Raw genomic sequence first — 14,889 nt, forward strand, 5'->3', positions numbered from 1 at the left:
CTTCATTGAATTATGCAGGCCCTTTCACCACGACAAGGCTGTGATTCATGAAGGGGACATATACATCTACCCACTCTTTTAGACTTTTTTACCGTGACAGATTTTTTTAAGATCCTGAGTTCATACAGACATCTCCGTTTAGCATTCATCACTAAATCCTTTCTCATTTCATTCAGATTTTTTTCCTATTAACATGCCTACTTATAATGTAATCCCTTCTTTATGAAATAAACAAAATGTGGTATATATCCATACAATGAAATACTCTTCAGCAATAAAAAGGAATAGACAGTTTGCTACCTGTTATATGGCTAAACATCAAAATATTATGCTTAGTGAAAGAAGCCAGACCCAAAAGATGTCATGCTGTATGATTCCATTTATATATGAAATGTCCAACAAAGGTGAATTTATAGAGACAAAGCCGACGAGTGGTCACCTGGGCTGGGGTAGGATTAGGGAGCTGTGGGGGATGATGGAAGGGGCTGTGGTGAGGAATTGTAAAACTCCACAGACTTAATAAAAGTCATCGAATTTATATTTAAAACAAGTGACTACTGTGGGCACATATATTAGTAACCGTTGTTAAAAAAGTAAACCCTATTTTCAACTTCTACTCATACCTCAGTTGGTTATGTTGACCCAAGATGTTCCATTGTATTGACTTTTAACTAAAAAAACCTTAAAACCTGTTTTCTGTACCTTGTAGTCGGTACATCCCTCCTGGTCACAAGTCTGCCTTATTCTGTTTAACAGCCACATATTCATTTGGATGTCAAGCAGACCCAGAAGCTGACCGTTTATTGCTCATTGCTCATCTGTTCATTCCTACCATTTTTTCACACAGGCACTTCATTTTTGTGAAATATTTTGGTTATTTTCCTCTCTGGTGTTTGAAGAAGAGATCAACAGTTGCTGTGACTGTGACTTCCTGCTGAGCTGCTATGAGGAGTGAGTGTGGTGCTTTACTCACTAGCTGTGCTCAAAACATAGAAATATCAACCCAGGCCAGCTTCTGACCTCTGGGGGAGGAAATCCACAAATGACACATTTTACTTGAAAATACTGGATTTAATAGAAAACATCACATTGTAAACAAGTCCATTGATCCATTAGCTTAAAACAGAATGGCAGCACAATCACGTATAAAAGCTAAAGGTAAAACACTGGTACCAAACACAGTGCTTAAAGAGAGGCCTGAGCCAGGCTCTGAAAGATCTTTCCCAGAAAAGAGGTGGCAGCAGCTTCCAGCTGGCACAAAAACAGGGAGGAGCAGGCAGCATCCAAACCGTCAAGGCATAGAAGTAAGAGGAAAGCAGAGCAGTAGACTCATTTTGTGAACAAGGAACGAAGGAGAAAGGGGCAAAAGCATTGTGTTTTCTGTTCTGGGAACATGAGGCCATGCCACAGGAGCCCCCGAGGGTTAGAAGGATAGGGTATTTTATGTGGGGAAAGGATATTAGGCAACTTCTAAAGAAGTTGGTATGTTTTTGGCGCTCAGCTCTTAGGGGTGTAGAACATGTCACTTGTGTGTTTCTAAACTGAGCTGCTTGCCCTGGCCCCATAACCTTGGCTGAATACAGCTTTGAACTTGACAGTGTCTGTTGCCCCTGTGGACCTCCTCCATGAGTATGAGAGGTTCCACAGTGAGACTTTGGAACAAAACACAGGACTCCCGTGGGAAAAATGTTTCCACCTTCCAGTGCTGGAAGGTCCCTGTGGGAGGGGAGTTTGATGTGGCTGGGTCAAACTTGAAGCTCTGAGTTTATCAGAGAAAGCCTTCTCTCTAGCCCTACCCACCCAAATCCTCTCTCAGAGTCCTCTGAGTTCAAGGAAGGGCCAACTGAAAGCAGGGAAAAAAAAGGGGGGGTGGGGGAGAAAATAAGGGATAGTTTCCTTCCCATGGCCTCTGTTATTGACCAAAGGGACTGCTTCCTCATACTGATTTTAGACACAGAGTATTTATTCCTTAATCTAAAACAGTGATTCTCAAATAAGGGGCAGGTCTGTTCAAGAGGGACTTTCAAGACTCTCCAGAGAGGTTCTATCCAATATATATAAGCCCTTAACTCCCTCCCCAATTGAGAATCAGTGCACATGATAGAACTTACTGATGGGAATGTAGTATACATACGAACAGTGTCAGAGACAGAACAAAAAGCTAAAAACCCCTAGTCAGTGGGGCAAACATCAAAATTATGGAGTGATTCCTTTTTTTTTTTTTTTCTGATTAAGAGTAAGTTACAAACAAGTAGCTAAATTCTTATGACCAAACTCCATGCTGCATAGCCAAAAAGTTGGCCCACTTATCTGGAGTAACCATACTAGATTAAAGAAATACAATTCTGTCATCCTAAAGACAATTTCCAGAAAGATCCGCCTGTCCCAATGAGGTACTTGATACCACAGTGATTAGCACAGGCTAATCACTGTATGGTTTCTTAGAAGACTGGCTTTTCTCTATTTCTTTCTCTTTGATACTGTACAAGGGGTCCACCAATTTGTTATGAACAAGCATTAAACCTACAAAAATTAAAAACAAAAGTTGTTAATGCAGGTAGAGGCAGAGTTCCATTATCAACAGTAATGTCCAGGAGCTCTCAAATTTTGTCCTAGAACTGGTACTCATCATTTTTCTGTGGGCCCAAATGATGAACATCTTAAGAACAGGAAAAGAATTTGTTATTCCTATTAAATGCTAGAATCCATGGGACTTTTATAAATTCAGTCTGTAGGACAGTCGGCCATTATAAGTTGGCCATTTGTTCACCAAAGAACAAATTCCTATTCTGCTCAGTAAATGAGGATTCATGTTTGAAGCAGTGAGTGTCCTCTTTAAGTAGAAGAAAAAAGATCTTCATGACAGTTCAGTGCCTTGACTAGAAGGAAAAGGCCTGTATGAAGATAAAAAGCCTGAGGCTCAGTATCACTGCAAGGAGTTTACCAAATTGTCCTAGAACTCCAACTTTGATTTCATTCTTTTCTCCTCCTCAGAGCAAGTAGGTCTCCCAAAATGGACCCTGACAGTCATAGGTGGAAGAAAACACTGTATTCTGAGAGGAGGGTTTGATTTTTTTTTAAAAATCACAGTTGTGAATTACAGTGGTCAGAGCATGCAAGCTAGATCCACCATTCACTCCCGGCACCTCTGAAGATGGCTACCTACTCTGACCCACCTCACCCTCACCTTTGAAATACTTGACAGTCTTCACTTTCAACTCCAGGGTAGCATCCTCGTCGCACACAAACACTGTGCGGGGATGCTGCTGGAAGGCAGACACGGTCCACATGTGGTTCACCCCCTCCTCAATGGCCTTGTACAGAGCAAACGCCTTGTGAGCACCTGTGATGAGGATCATCACCTGGGGATCAGAAAACAAGCCTGTGATGGAGGAGAAGGAGCAGCAAAACTGGAAGTCGACACCTGAATTCTAGTCTGGCCACCCAAAATGATCGTAAGGACTACTGTTTCTATGTCGTTTTAAGTCTTTAGCACGGGGCACACTGCGCTCCATGCTCTATGTGCCTTAGCACACGAGTAGCCTGAAGTGGGGAGCATCATTATCCCTACATAAGGAAGTAGGTTCTGTGATGGAGGTTTAAGTAGCCTGCCCCATGTCATTTCTAACCTAGAGTCCATGCCCTTATCCACCACGTAATTGTGCCTTCTGGCACTTCTGGTGATGTCTGTGAAAGTGCCCTGTGAACATATGTCCCGTGCACACTGAGGCCCACACCTTAGGTCCCAGGGCTTCTAGGCTGGGTGAGTTTTCAGTGACAAACTGAAAAAGGGGTCACAATCGGCACTGTCTACAAGGAGGCCTTGGAAGCCATGCTGAGAGTTATCTGTGTGGCTGCTAATGTTGAACCCAAATAAGGCTGCCCCTTAATCTGGTCACTTTTCAATTCAGAGTTTTAGACCTGCTCGTGTGACTTAGAGTAATGCTTTCTGTCTAAGTAAAACAGGCACAGACTCCCCTCGATGCTTAAAATATCAAGATGTCAAGTGTTGGAAAGTGATTATAAATAGCTCTCCATATACCCTTTCATTGTAATTCACTTGTATCATGGAGTTGTGAGCAGGATCTACTGTTCCTTGCTTGAAAGATGAAAAAACAGAGGCACAGAGAAATGTGACTCTTTGTTCAGGACGCCAGAATTCATTTTCAAAAAGAGAATTTCCAGGTTTTCAGCCCCAGGTCCTTTCTGCACACTGCAGGAAGAGCCCTCAAACCACACTATTTACCAAAACCAGCAAAATGACCTCCCTAGGTACTGATTCAAGGTTACCCAACAGAAATCTGCTGCCATTGCTTGTTTCACAAAAGTTCATTTTAGACAGGGAATCTTTTTCACTGATTTACATGTTTGTTTACAGACTTGGGCAAGGAAAGTTGAAGCTAAAATTTCTGTAGCTTCTTCTCACTGAATATACCAGAAATAAAGAGAAAAAGCTTCTAATGAAAGTAAGGAAACTGGAACCACAAAAAATTCTAATGATACCCAGATTTCTATGGAAAGACTTACTAAATTCAGGTCAAGATACTATTTCCATCACACTTCTCCACATTTATGAATCTCTGCACGCAGGGCTTTAAGCACAAGCATCTTGCAGTTGCAGGGGGAGCTCTCTTCAAGCAGTGACTGACCGCCACCAACTGCAGGGAACCAGAGGGCCCCCTCAGTTACCTGGGCAGGTACAAATTCATATTCTGACATTAGTGGTACTGGGTAAGCAGAGACTAGGAGCCTGCAGCTTCCTGGGAAGTCACTGCTGAAAGGTTACACCTCACACTGGGAAGAACGGTTACTTCCAGAGAAGAAGGAGAACAGTGAAGGGTCTCAGTTGGGACTTTAGCCTTATTTATTATGTCTTCATTTTTAATAAAAGTGAATTCAGGTGGTACTTGTATAGTTAAAATTAGCAGCAAAAAGACAAGTCTAGCTCCCCCCACCCACAATGAAAGGCCTGTGGATCCCTTGCACCCTTACCTCTCTAGCATCCATGACAGTGCCCACGCCCACTGTCAGGGCCATAGTGGGCACCTTGGCAAGATCTCCATCGAAGAACCGAGCATTGGCCAGGATGGTGTCCATGGCCAGCGTCTTCACACGGGTCCTAGACACCAGACTGGAGCCCGGCTCGTTGAAGGCAATGTGTCCGTCAGGGCCGATGCCTGCCCAAGAGAGATGGGGCAGCCCTGTCGGTGCCAGGGATCCAAGACTTCAAGAATGGACAATCCCTCCTTCCCCACGTGGGGTCTGAAAAAAATCCTTGAAAACCGTGTATCTTACCTCATTCAGTTAAGATAAACTTTAAGCATCTGACCTTCCCCCCCTTGTTTCTAGCTGAGGCATACACACACTGTTAACTTGCTAACCCCCTCAGAAAGCTAAGGAGGGAGCGATTCAATAAGCTTCTGCCCCCCAGGTGATCCAAGTGTAACTTTTCTCTCGTCTGCCACTAGTCATGGGTCCCGCTGCTTAGACAGAGTCACACTGAATAAAACATACACAAGGCCTGGAAAGGGGCTGCCAGGTTTATATCTCAAAACATGAGCATTCCTAGCCTCTTCCTCCCCACTTTGAAGTAAAGAAGGGTTAAATCTGGAGCACTAAAAAACTGTTCAACTTCAGCCTCCCACCTCCACCCGCTGTGGGTGACTCCAGAGGCCATGACAGACGGAAGTGTAAGAGGGCAACTCAGCGTAGGGACACCCTCGGTCCCCACCCTCTCTCTGCTGCTCTGGCTGGCTGACCCAGGGCAAGTCACAAAGCTTCTCTGGGGTTCAATTGCTGTTTATAGTGTGCTGGGGTTGATGGTAGAATCTTTTAGAACTACATGAGTCTGATTTTTAATGTTTAACTGATTGATCAGCTAGTTCCTGTGACTGATCCATAAAACTCCTAACTGGGAAACGGAGAGAATCGGAGTCCAAATCCAAATACCACACTTTAGATAAGACACTGAAGAAGAGGAGATGCCCCAGATCACAGTTTCTGAGCAGCAGGGGCTCCCACCGTGCCTTCCCTGCCACCTCAGGCCAACAAATGACTCTTGTCACTGGCACAGAGAGGAAGCTGTTTGGGAGACAGGCATGGGTCTTGTCCTCCTCCTGTGTTCCAGCCACCCTGGACACCTGCTGCAGTGTCGAGCTCACCTCCAACAAACAGCTCAATCCCGCCCGCAGCCTTGATCTTCTCTTCAAAGGCATCACATTCAGCCTGCAGGTCAGCTGCATTCCCATCCAGGATGTGAGTGTTTTCTGGGTGGATGTCAATGTGCTTGAAGAAGTTGTTCCACATGAAGGAGTGGTAGCTCTCTGGGTGGTCTCGAGGAAGGCCTGTGGGGCCATGGCTGTACTCAGTCATGCCAGGCTGAGCTAGAGTCTGCCTCCCAAAGATGTCAGGATACCTCCTGACCCCCAGAGACACTTTCAGGGAAGAGCCTATCAGGGAGGCTGGGGCCCCAGCCCTTCTACCCCCAGCCACTCAGGATAGGCTGAGCTGGTATCCTTGTCTGCTCAAGACCATGGGACTAGGCCCTCATTCTGATCTCCTTTCACAGGGGAATGGCCAGAGGCTGCAGGCCAGGGTCATTCTGGGCCACTAGAGGTGGGCTAACCTCCTAGGGGGTAAGTACTGGGTCCATCTAGGGAAGGAAGCAAGCATATGCCTTACCCTATGCCTCCTATCCCACCATTCATTCCTAGTTACACCCTGCTCAGCCTGAACCCCAACTTGAACACCAGGGGGCTGGTGAGAATTAATTTCAGGGCTTCCCAACAAGGATATTTTTCAGTTAAGAAGAATGTTTAAAATGCATGTTTCAGGGGCTGGATATGGAGAAGGAAATGGCAATCCACTCCAGTATTCTTGCCTGGAGAATCCCATGGACGGAGGAGCCTGGTAGGCTGCAGTCCATGGGGTTGCTAAGAGTCGGACACGACTGAGCGAGTTCACTTTCACTTTCCACTTTCATGCACTGGAGAAGGAAATAGCAACCCACTCCAGTATTCTTGCCTGGAGACTCCCAGGGACAGGGGGGCCTGGTGGGCCGCCTTCTATGGGGTCGCACAGAGTCGGACACAACTGAAGCAACTTAGCAGCAGCAACAGCAGCAGCAGGGGCTGGGGGAGTGGGGAAATGGGTAGTTGATGTTTGATAGCTAGAGTTTTCATTTTGCAAGATAAAGAGAGTTCTGGAAATTGGTTGCACAACAGTGTGAAAGTACTTAACGCCAAACTGTACACAGAAAGACAGTTAAGATGGTAAGTTTTATGTTATGTGTAATTTACCACAATTTAAACAGAAGAACCTTTCAAGTGAAACCATTACAAGATGATGGTAGGTGGCACAGAGGATGACAGGAGTCCAAGGTGCCACTTTTCATCAGTAGGAAGGACACCAGTCTCAGCTCCCCTCCTGGTATACTTGGCAGGAAAGGGACTGGAAGATGCAGTAGAAAGTCCAGACACAGACACTGGGGGGACACCTCCCAGCCATGGGACCCCAGATCCCATTTGCAGTCATTGTTCCAGAAAGAAAGGGCATGGAGTTGGGGAGGAGACGGGGGGGCAATATGCTAAAGTTTATCAAGTGTCTGCTCTGTACAAGAAGCTTCCACATCTGTTATATCACTTAAGCCCAAAAGTCAGTTTCATTAGCTTCATGTTATAGCTGAAGAAACCAAGGCCTGGAGGATATGGTATTACCAATTGAGCCTACCACCAAATGTCACTGGTTCCGAGATGTCCCCAGTCCTCTCCTGGCTGATCCTGTGAGGCAAGGAGTACGACTTTCCTGGAATCAGGTAAGACCATGAAAGACAAAGACTCACCCACATACTCATCCATGTTGAAAGTCTTCACATATTTGAAGGACAGGTCTCCATTCTTATAGTATTCAATCAGTTTCTTGTAGCAGCCAAGTGGGGTGCTCCCTGCAAGAGAGGCCACAGCAATGAACCCCCTTCAGCTTCCCACTCCTGGAAGCCCAGAGGGCAACCAGGAATGAATCAGGGCTGCTTCACTAGGAATACCTGTCAGATCTGAAGTCCTACCCAATGCTCAGTCCCAACTGCCATCCATTAAGTTGCTGGTTTAATAACCTATTTTCTCCCTAGACTGCAAGCTCCAGGAGGGCAGGGCTATGTTTGTCTTGTTCACTGCTGAATCCCTAGCACTGAAAACACTGATGATTGAAATGACTGTGATTAGCACCTGAGTAAATGTCAGACTTAATTACCAACACGATATTCCCTGAGCAACCAGTACGTGAGAGGTCCATTATGGGCATGCAGAGAAGTAAGAGACTCAGCAGCCATCCTGGAGGAGCTCACTGTCTAGGAGAGGGGACACATTACACCACGTAACGTCAGCCGTGGTACAGGCCAGCCTGTGGGTTCGGGGAGACTTCCCCTTGGAGCAGCAAACTCAAGTGCAGTCTCATTAAAAAGTCAATCATAAACCCATGAAGAGGCAAGAGGACTACTGTAGATTAAGAAACTAGATATGCATGGAGCCTGGACTGGACATTGGATTTTTTTTTAAAACTACAAATAAATGTGGACAATTACAGGGAAAATTAATATAGTTTGTGTATTAGATGACACTGTGAAATGATTTTTAATTCCCCTAGGTATGACAGTAGTATTGTGGTTATATAAGAGAATGTCCTTGTTCTGAGGAGTTATGTGCTAAAGGACTTAGAGGTAAAAGACTTAAAGGATCTCTGGACCGTTCAAGTGGCTTATAAGGAGTGTGTGTGTGTGTACAGACAGAACATGAGCCACAAGAGAAGAAAGTAAATGTGGCAAAATGTTAACAACTGGTGAATCCAGGTAAACAGTACCTGTTCTTTCACCTTTTCTGAATATGTGAAACTGCTAAAAATAAAAAGATGGAAAGAAAAAAGCCCCACCCAAACCAAGTCATTCTTTTCATAACCCACTAATGGCTTCTTATTTCACTCTGAATAATAACCAGTCCTAACAAAGGCTCTATATAACCTGGCCCCTGGCTGCCTCCCACCCGCCTTAGGAATCCCGCTTCAAGCAGTTTCACCTCAGGGCCTTTGCACATGGGGTTTGTTCCCTTTGCCAACAATGCTACCCTACCAGTATCTGCACAGCTCATTCACCTCTTTAGGGCCTTTACTCAGAGACTTTCCCTGCCCCCATATCCAACACTGTAACTCCCACCCCTTCCTGAACATTCCCTATCACTTTCCCTGCTTCATTTTCTCCTCTCTTATCACCTCTGTATTTTGCTAATTCACTTGTTTATGATCTGTCTCTCCCACTATAAGCTTTAGGAAGGCAGGAATTTGTGTTCTTTTTATTCATTGCTGTATCTCTGGCATCGAGAACAGTTTGGCATACAGCAGGTATTCGAAAAATATCTGCTGAATGAATGGCAGCAGCCCCATTCACACAAAATAACCAGCTTGTCCCTGTGACATGGTCTTAGCTATGCCTGAGCTACACAGCTTCCCTGTCCTCCCCCGAACTTCGTCATGTCCATTTTCCAAACTTCTAGCCTTCCCATCAATCCTGTGTGTTGTTGTTGATCAGGCACTAAGTTGTGTCTGACTCTTTGCGACCCCATGGACTGTAGCACACCAGCCTCCTCTGTCCTCCACTATCTACTGGAGTTTGCTCAAATTCATGTCCATCGAGTCAGTGATGCTATCTAACCATCTCATCCTCTGACACCGTCTTCTCCTTTTGCCTTCAGTCTTTCCCAGCAACAGGGTCTTTTCCAGTGAGTCAGCTCTTCGAATTAGGTGGCCAAAGTACTGGAGCTTCAGCTTTAGCATCAGTCCTTTCAATGACTATTCAGGGATGATTTCCTTTAGGATTGACTGGTTTGATCCTGTGAGCTCCCCAATATCTAGCCAATAAATTCCTTTTCTTCTTAAATTAGCTAGAGTAGGTTTTGGTAACTTCCACCCAAATCCCTGATTGGGAGCTTCATCTAATAGAAGGAGTATTCCAAGGAACCCACATGGAAATGCTGTGCTGGTTCAAGCGTGATAGTAAGGAAGGGGCCAGGCCTTCAATGGCTCTTAATACCATTCTGAGGGGGCTGGATCTATTTTGCAAATGACGGGGCAATGGGGAGGGGTTTCAGCAGAAGCCCAGACTCCAACCTAGCCTGGCTGTACAGTTAGAAAACAGATGTTAGTGCAGCCCTGTCCTAGTCTCAGATGTTAGTGGTTTCACAGGCACCTGCATATACTGTTCCCACAAACCTCTCGAGCAGAGATGGGGAAACTTCAGCCCACAGGCCAGATCTAGCGTACTGTCTGTTTTTGTAGCATTCATAAATTAAAGGACAGTTTAAAAAACAAAAGAATATTATGACATATGAAAATTATATAAGCTCAAACTTCAGTGTTGGTAAAGTTTCACTGGCAGACAGCCATGCTCATTTATGTATTGTCTATGGCTGTTTTTGAACTACAAGGACAGAGTTAAGTGATTGCAATCACTGGTTGTATGGCCAGTGAAGTGTAAAATATTTATTATTTGGCTGTATATAGAAAAAGCTTGAAGACTCACCCAATAGTATATGGGCCACTGAGGCAAATCCACCCCACCTCTGAAAGAAATAATCAGAACATTTGCCTTGACGAGCTAGTCAAAATATCCTCCAATAAAGGCACCATTCTGATTTTTTCTGCAAAGAAATTGGGGCTGTTTTTCACTTGGGTTCTGTTTAATTAAGCCTTACAGAAACTGCTTTGAGTGACTATCTTCTCAATTCTCCCAAAGATGGTGCTTAGTTACTAGCACTATAGGTGCAGAGAAGAGAAATTAATTCATTACATAAAATGTATGTCTTAAGGTATTTGGACTTAATTCTGTTAAGGACACTTGGCTCCCAAGGCTGACTTAGAATATAGCCTAAAAATCAGTTTTTCGTGCCTAACCAAGATCCCTTCTACTCCAGGATTCTTCAGGAGCAGACTGCAACAAAACCAACCCGAGGAAGCTAGGCCTCTGTTTTGTATGCTCAGGGCGCAGGGGAGTTGTTCATTCATAAGGGGCAGTACCTCAGAGCCCTCCTTGCAGTTCCTTGTCTGAATGAGCCTACCTACCTGGACCCTTGAGAGCCCCTAATGCCTTTGCCCACTCTCCCCACCCCACAACGCACCAGTAGGGAGCCCCAGGGTGAAGTACTTGTCTGGCCCTGGGTTAAACTGGATGATGCGGTTCCTGATGTATTTGGCCGCCCACTCACTGGCCTGAGAATAGTTGTCCAGGATGATGAGCTTCATCGTGTCCTGCAGAGGCAGGTGACAGAAAGACTCATTGGTAAGACATAAGGAGAAAGGGGTGGAGGTGGTTGGGATGGAGGGGTAAGCCCCTTTCTGTAGGCTGAGCCAGGAAGAGGAAGGCTCTTAGTTCACAGGAATGTCAAAAAGCTGGGCCAAGTGCCTCCACCACCCAGCAGGAGGCGCTGCTGCGGGACAGACCTGGGGTCCAATCTCGGTTCCTCTATTTATCACTGCAGGACCTTGGTTAAGGATCCAAGTTCTTTGAGCCTGTTTTCTCTTAACGTGAAAATGGGAACAGCACCTACCTGAGAGATTTCATGATGGTGAATATTAAATGAGAAAATGCCTGTAAACCACATAGTATTCAACATAATATGTTGGCTAGTACCTTGTAGCTCGACCCAGGCCCCCGTTCCCCTTCTTGACAACCCTCACCTGGCTAGATGCTATGCTCTACCCTTGAACAACAACTCACTAAACAGGTCATGGGATCATCTTGGATCACTAGAGTATGTGGTGGACTGGAGAGGTGTGTTCTCTTTCAGTACCAGAGAGGGGTGCTCCTACCGCCCGGCCTTGCTTTGTGAATGCTCGGTTTTCCACCAAAAACACCGGGTAAAGGCAATCACTCAGGAATGAGGGCGCTTACTCCTCCCCCAGCACTGCGGTCAAATCAGAGTGGGAAGGCCCGGGGCTGAAGGTGGCTGGGTCTGCGATTCATGGGGTTTTCCCCACGAACCGAAGTACCCCCCCCCCTCCCCCGAATGGCAATCTCATCGCCCTCCCAGGGAGGAGGTCCAAGCAGATCGCTAGGAATCCCGGCCCCGGGGTGCCGAAGGCTGGGCAGCACCCGGACCCCGCCCGCAAAGAGGGTCCCTGCGTACCCCGCTCCCCACTTACGCAGATGCCTTCCGGCGGCGGCTGCAGCGACTGCGCCGGCAGCCCCGCCCCGCGCGGGTCACGTGGCTGCAGGTCACGCGGCGGCGCGCTCGGTCGGCGGGGTTGATTCTGAAGGGCCGCGGGAGATTCTGCCCCGCCGGCCAGGGGCCGCCCACTCTCATTTGAGTTCCGGGGCGGAGTAGGCCCGGGTGGCGGCGGAGAGGGTGGTGGGTACCTGGAGACTGGTTTGGTGGAAGAGAGAGACGGGAGGGGGTCCCAGGTTGCTCCCACGGATGCAGTCTCCCGGGCGGGGGTTCTGGGACCAGGTTTTCAGTTTTGGGGGTGAGGCCGGGGAGGAAGAGCAGAATCGCTTCCTCTAGGGCTGAGCTTGTCTCTGACCTTTATGTTTTTAGATGTCATTTCCTTACCTAGTTAGTACTGCTTTTTTTGTTTGCAATATAATTGGATTTTTTTCTACCTCTAGGGAAAAAAAAATAAGATCAATCTTTGCAGCAGTATAAACTAGAGAAAAACGTAAACTCTTGGTGTTCTCTATTCCTCCACCCTGAGATAATCATGTTAACGGTTTAGACTACATCCTCAGTGAATTTTCCTTAAGATCCTTATATTTTACAGAAATGAGAACATACCAAACGGGCCATCCCAAGGCAGCTGGGCGCCCTTGTCTTGCAGTTCCCCTGACTCTCCTCGCCCTTTCCTTTTGGGCCCCGCTGCGGCTCCATCTTCTGGTGAGACCCTGATGAGCTAACACAAGTTCTGGGTACTTGTTCTTTGGCTTCACTGTTGGTGTAGGGTTTTTTGTTTGTTTGTTTTGCTTTATTTATTTTTTATTTAGTTAGAAATCTCATCTCAGCCTGAGGATTGCAGATGTTTCTCAGTGAGGTTCCCACCCTATCTCCAAATACTTCAGATAATAGGCTGCTAGTCAGCAGCTAGTCAGTTGCCTTCAGATAGGTCTAGGAAGTGACCTTAATTGGGCCTGTTTCCCCAGAGTTGGGCTTCCTTCCTAGCTCAGTCCTTAAAGAATCTGCCTGCAATGCAGAAGACCCAGGTTCAATCCCTGGATCAGGAAGATCCCTTGGAGAAGGAAATGGCAACCTTGCCTGGAGAATTCCGTGGACAGAGGAGCCTGGCGGGCAAGAGTCAGACATAATTTAGAGACTAAGCCACAACCACCACCCCAGAGTTACCCTTTCTGTAGGGAACCAGTATGGGTGTCTGTTAACTCTGGAGTCCGCATGGGGACTAATCAGAAAGGCCTGGATTTGAATTCTGTTCTCACCAATATCCACTTCTTGAGTGAGTGACTCAAGCCAATAATCCCTCTTCCCCAATTCTTAATTTTCTTCTCTGGAATTTGGGGATTGAGTAGAAATTAAGTAATACTGACCTCATGTGGCTGTTGTGAGCATTAAATGAAAAAGTGAGCTCTCCATGTCCATGGTTCCACATGCGCAAATTCAACCAAACTTGGACAGAAAATATTCGAAAAATAATTTCTAAAAGTTCCTAAAAAGCAAAACTTGTGTTTTGCTATGTACCTGGCAACTGTTTACATAATATTTAGGTTGTCTTAGGGATTATAAATAATCTAGAGGTGATTAAAATATACAGGAGGTTGTATATAGGTTATATGCAAATACTGTGTCATTTTATGTAAGAGACTTGAGCTGGTGTGGATTTTGGTATTTGTGGGGGTCCTTGAAGCAATCCCCTGAGAAACCGATAGCTGACTATATTATCATAGATCCATGATACCCCTTATTTCCTCTTCCCCTCTTTCAGTTCAGTCGCTCAGTTGTGTCCGACTCTTTGCGACCCCGTCAATCGCAGCACGCCAGGCCTCCATGTCCATCACCAACTCCTGGAGTCTACCCAAACCCATGTCCATCAAGCCATCTCATCCTCTGTCATCCCCTTCTCCTCCTGCCCCCAATCCTTCCCAGCATCAGGGTCTTTTCCAGTGAGTCAACTCTTCGCATGAAGTGGCCAAAGTATTGGAGTTTCAGCTTCGATATCAGTCCATCCAATGAACACCCAGGAATTATCTCCTTTAGGATGGACTGGTTGGATCTTCTTGCAGTCCAAGGGACTCTCAAGAGTCTTCTCCAACACCACAGTTCAAAAGCATCAATTCTTCGGTGCTCGGCTTTCATCACCGTCCAACTCTCACATCCATACGTGACTACTGGAAAAACCGTAGCCTTGACTAGAAGGACCTTTGTTGGCAAAGTAATGTCTCTGCTTTTCAATATGCTATCTAGGTTGGTCATAACTTTCCTTCTAAGGAGTAAGCATCTTTTAATTTCATGGCTGCAGTCACCATCTGCACTGATTTTGGAGCCCCCAAAAGTAAAGTCAGCCACTGTTTCCACTGTTTCCCTATCTAGTTCCCATGAAGTGATGGGACCAGATGCCATGATCTTAGTTTTCTGAATGTTGAGCTCTAAACCAACTCTTTCACTCTCCTCCTTCACTTTCATCAAGAGGCTTTTTGCCATAAGGGTGGTGTCATCTGCATATCTGAGGTTATTGATATTTCTCCTGGCAATCTTGATTCCAGCTTGTGCTTCTTCCAGCCCAGCGTTTCTCTTGATGTACTCAGCATATAAGTTAAATAAGCAGGGTGACAATATACAGCCTTGACGTACTCCTTTTCCTATTTGGAACCAGTCTGTTGTTTCATGTCCAGTTCTAACTGTTTCT

The 14,889-nt window shown here is 46.0% G+C and overlaps 1 protein-coding gene across 1 annotated transcript; it reads right to left on the minus strand.

Annotated features, from left to right (window-relative positions):
• Positions 1-1,060: 1,060 nt before the first annotated feature.
• Positions 1,061-12,222, minus strand: GNPDA1 (glucosamine-6-phosphate deaminase 1). Its single transcript, XM_052643060.1, has 7 exons — positions 12,184-12,222; positions 11,160-11,289; positions 7,841-7,942; positions 6,162-6,344; positions 4,993-5,177; positions 3,188-3,362; positions 1,061-2,523 (listed from the first exon to the last, which is right to left on the minus strand). The coding sequence occupies exons 2-7, from the start codon at positions 11,281-11,283 to the stop codon at positions 2,423-2,425; spliced, it is 870 nt and encodes a 289-aa protein (XP_052499020.1). The 5' UTR covers positions 11,284-11,289; positions 12,184-12,222; the 3' UTR covers positions 1,061-2,422.
• Between the last annotated feature and the right edge of the window lie 2,667 nt (positions 12,223-14,889).

The sequence above is a fragment of the Budorcas taxicolor genome, chromosome 7, assembly GCF_023091745.1.
Source record: "Budorcas taxicolor isolate Tak-1 chromosome 7, Takin1.1, whole genome shotgun sequence".
In the NCBI taxonomy this organism is placed as follows: Eukaryota; Metazoa; Chordata; class Mammalia; order Artiodactyla; family Bovidae; genus Budorcas; species Budorcas taxicolor.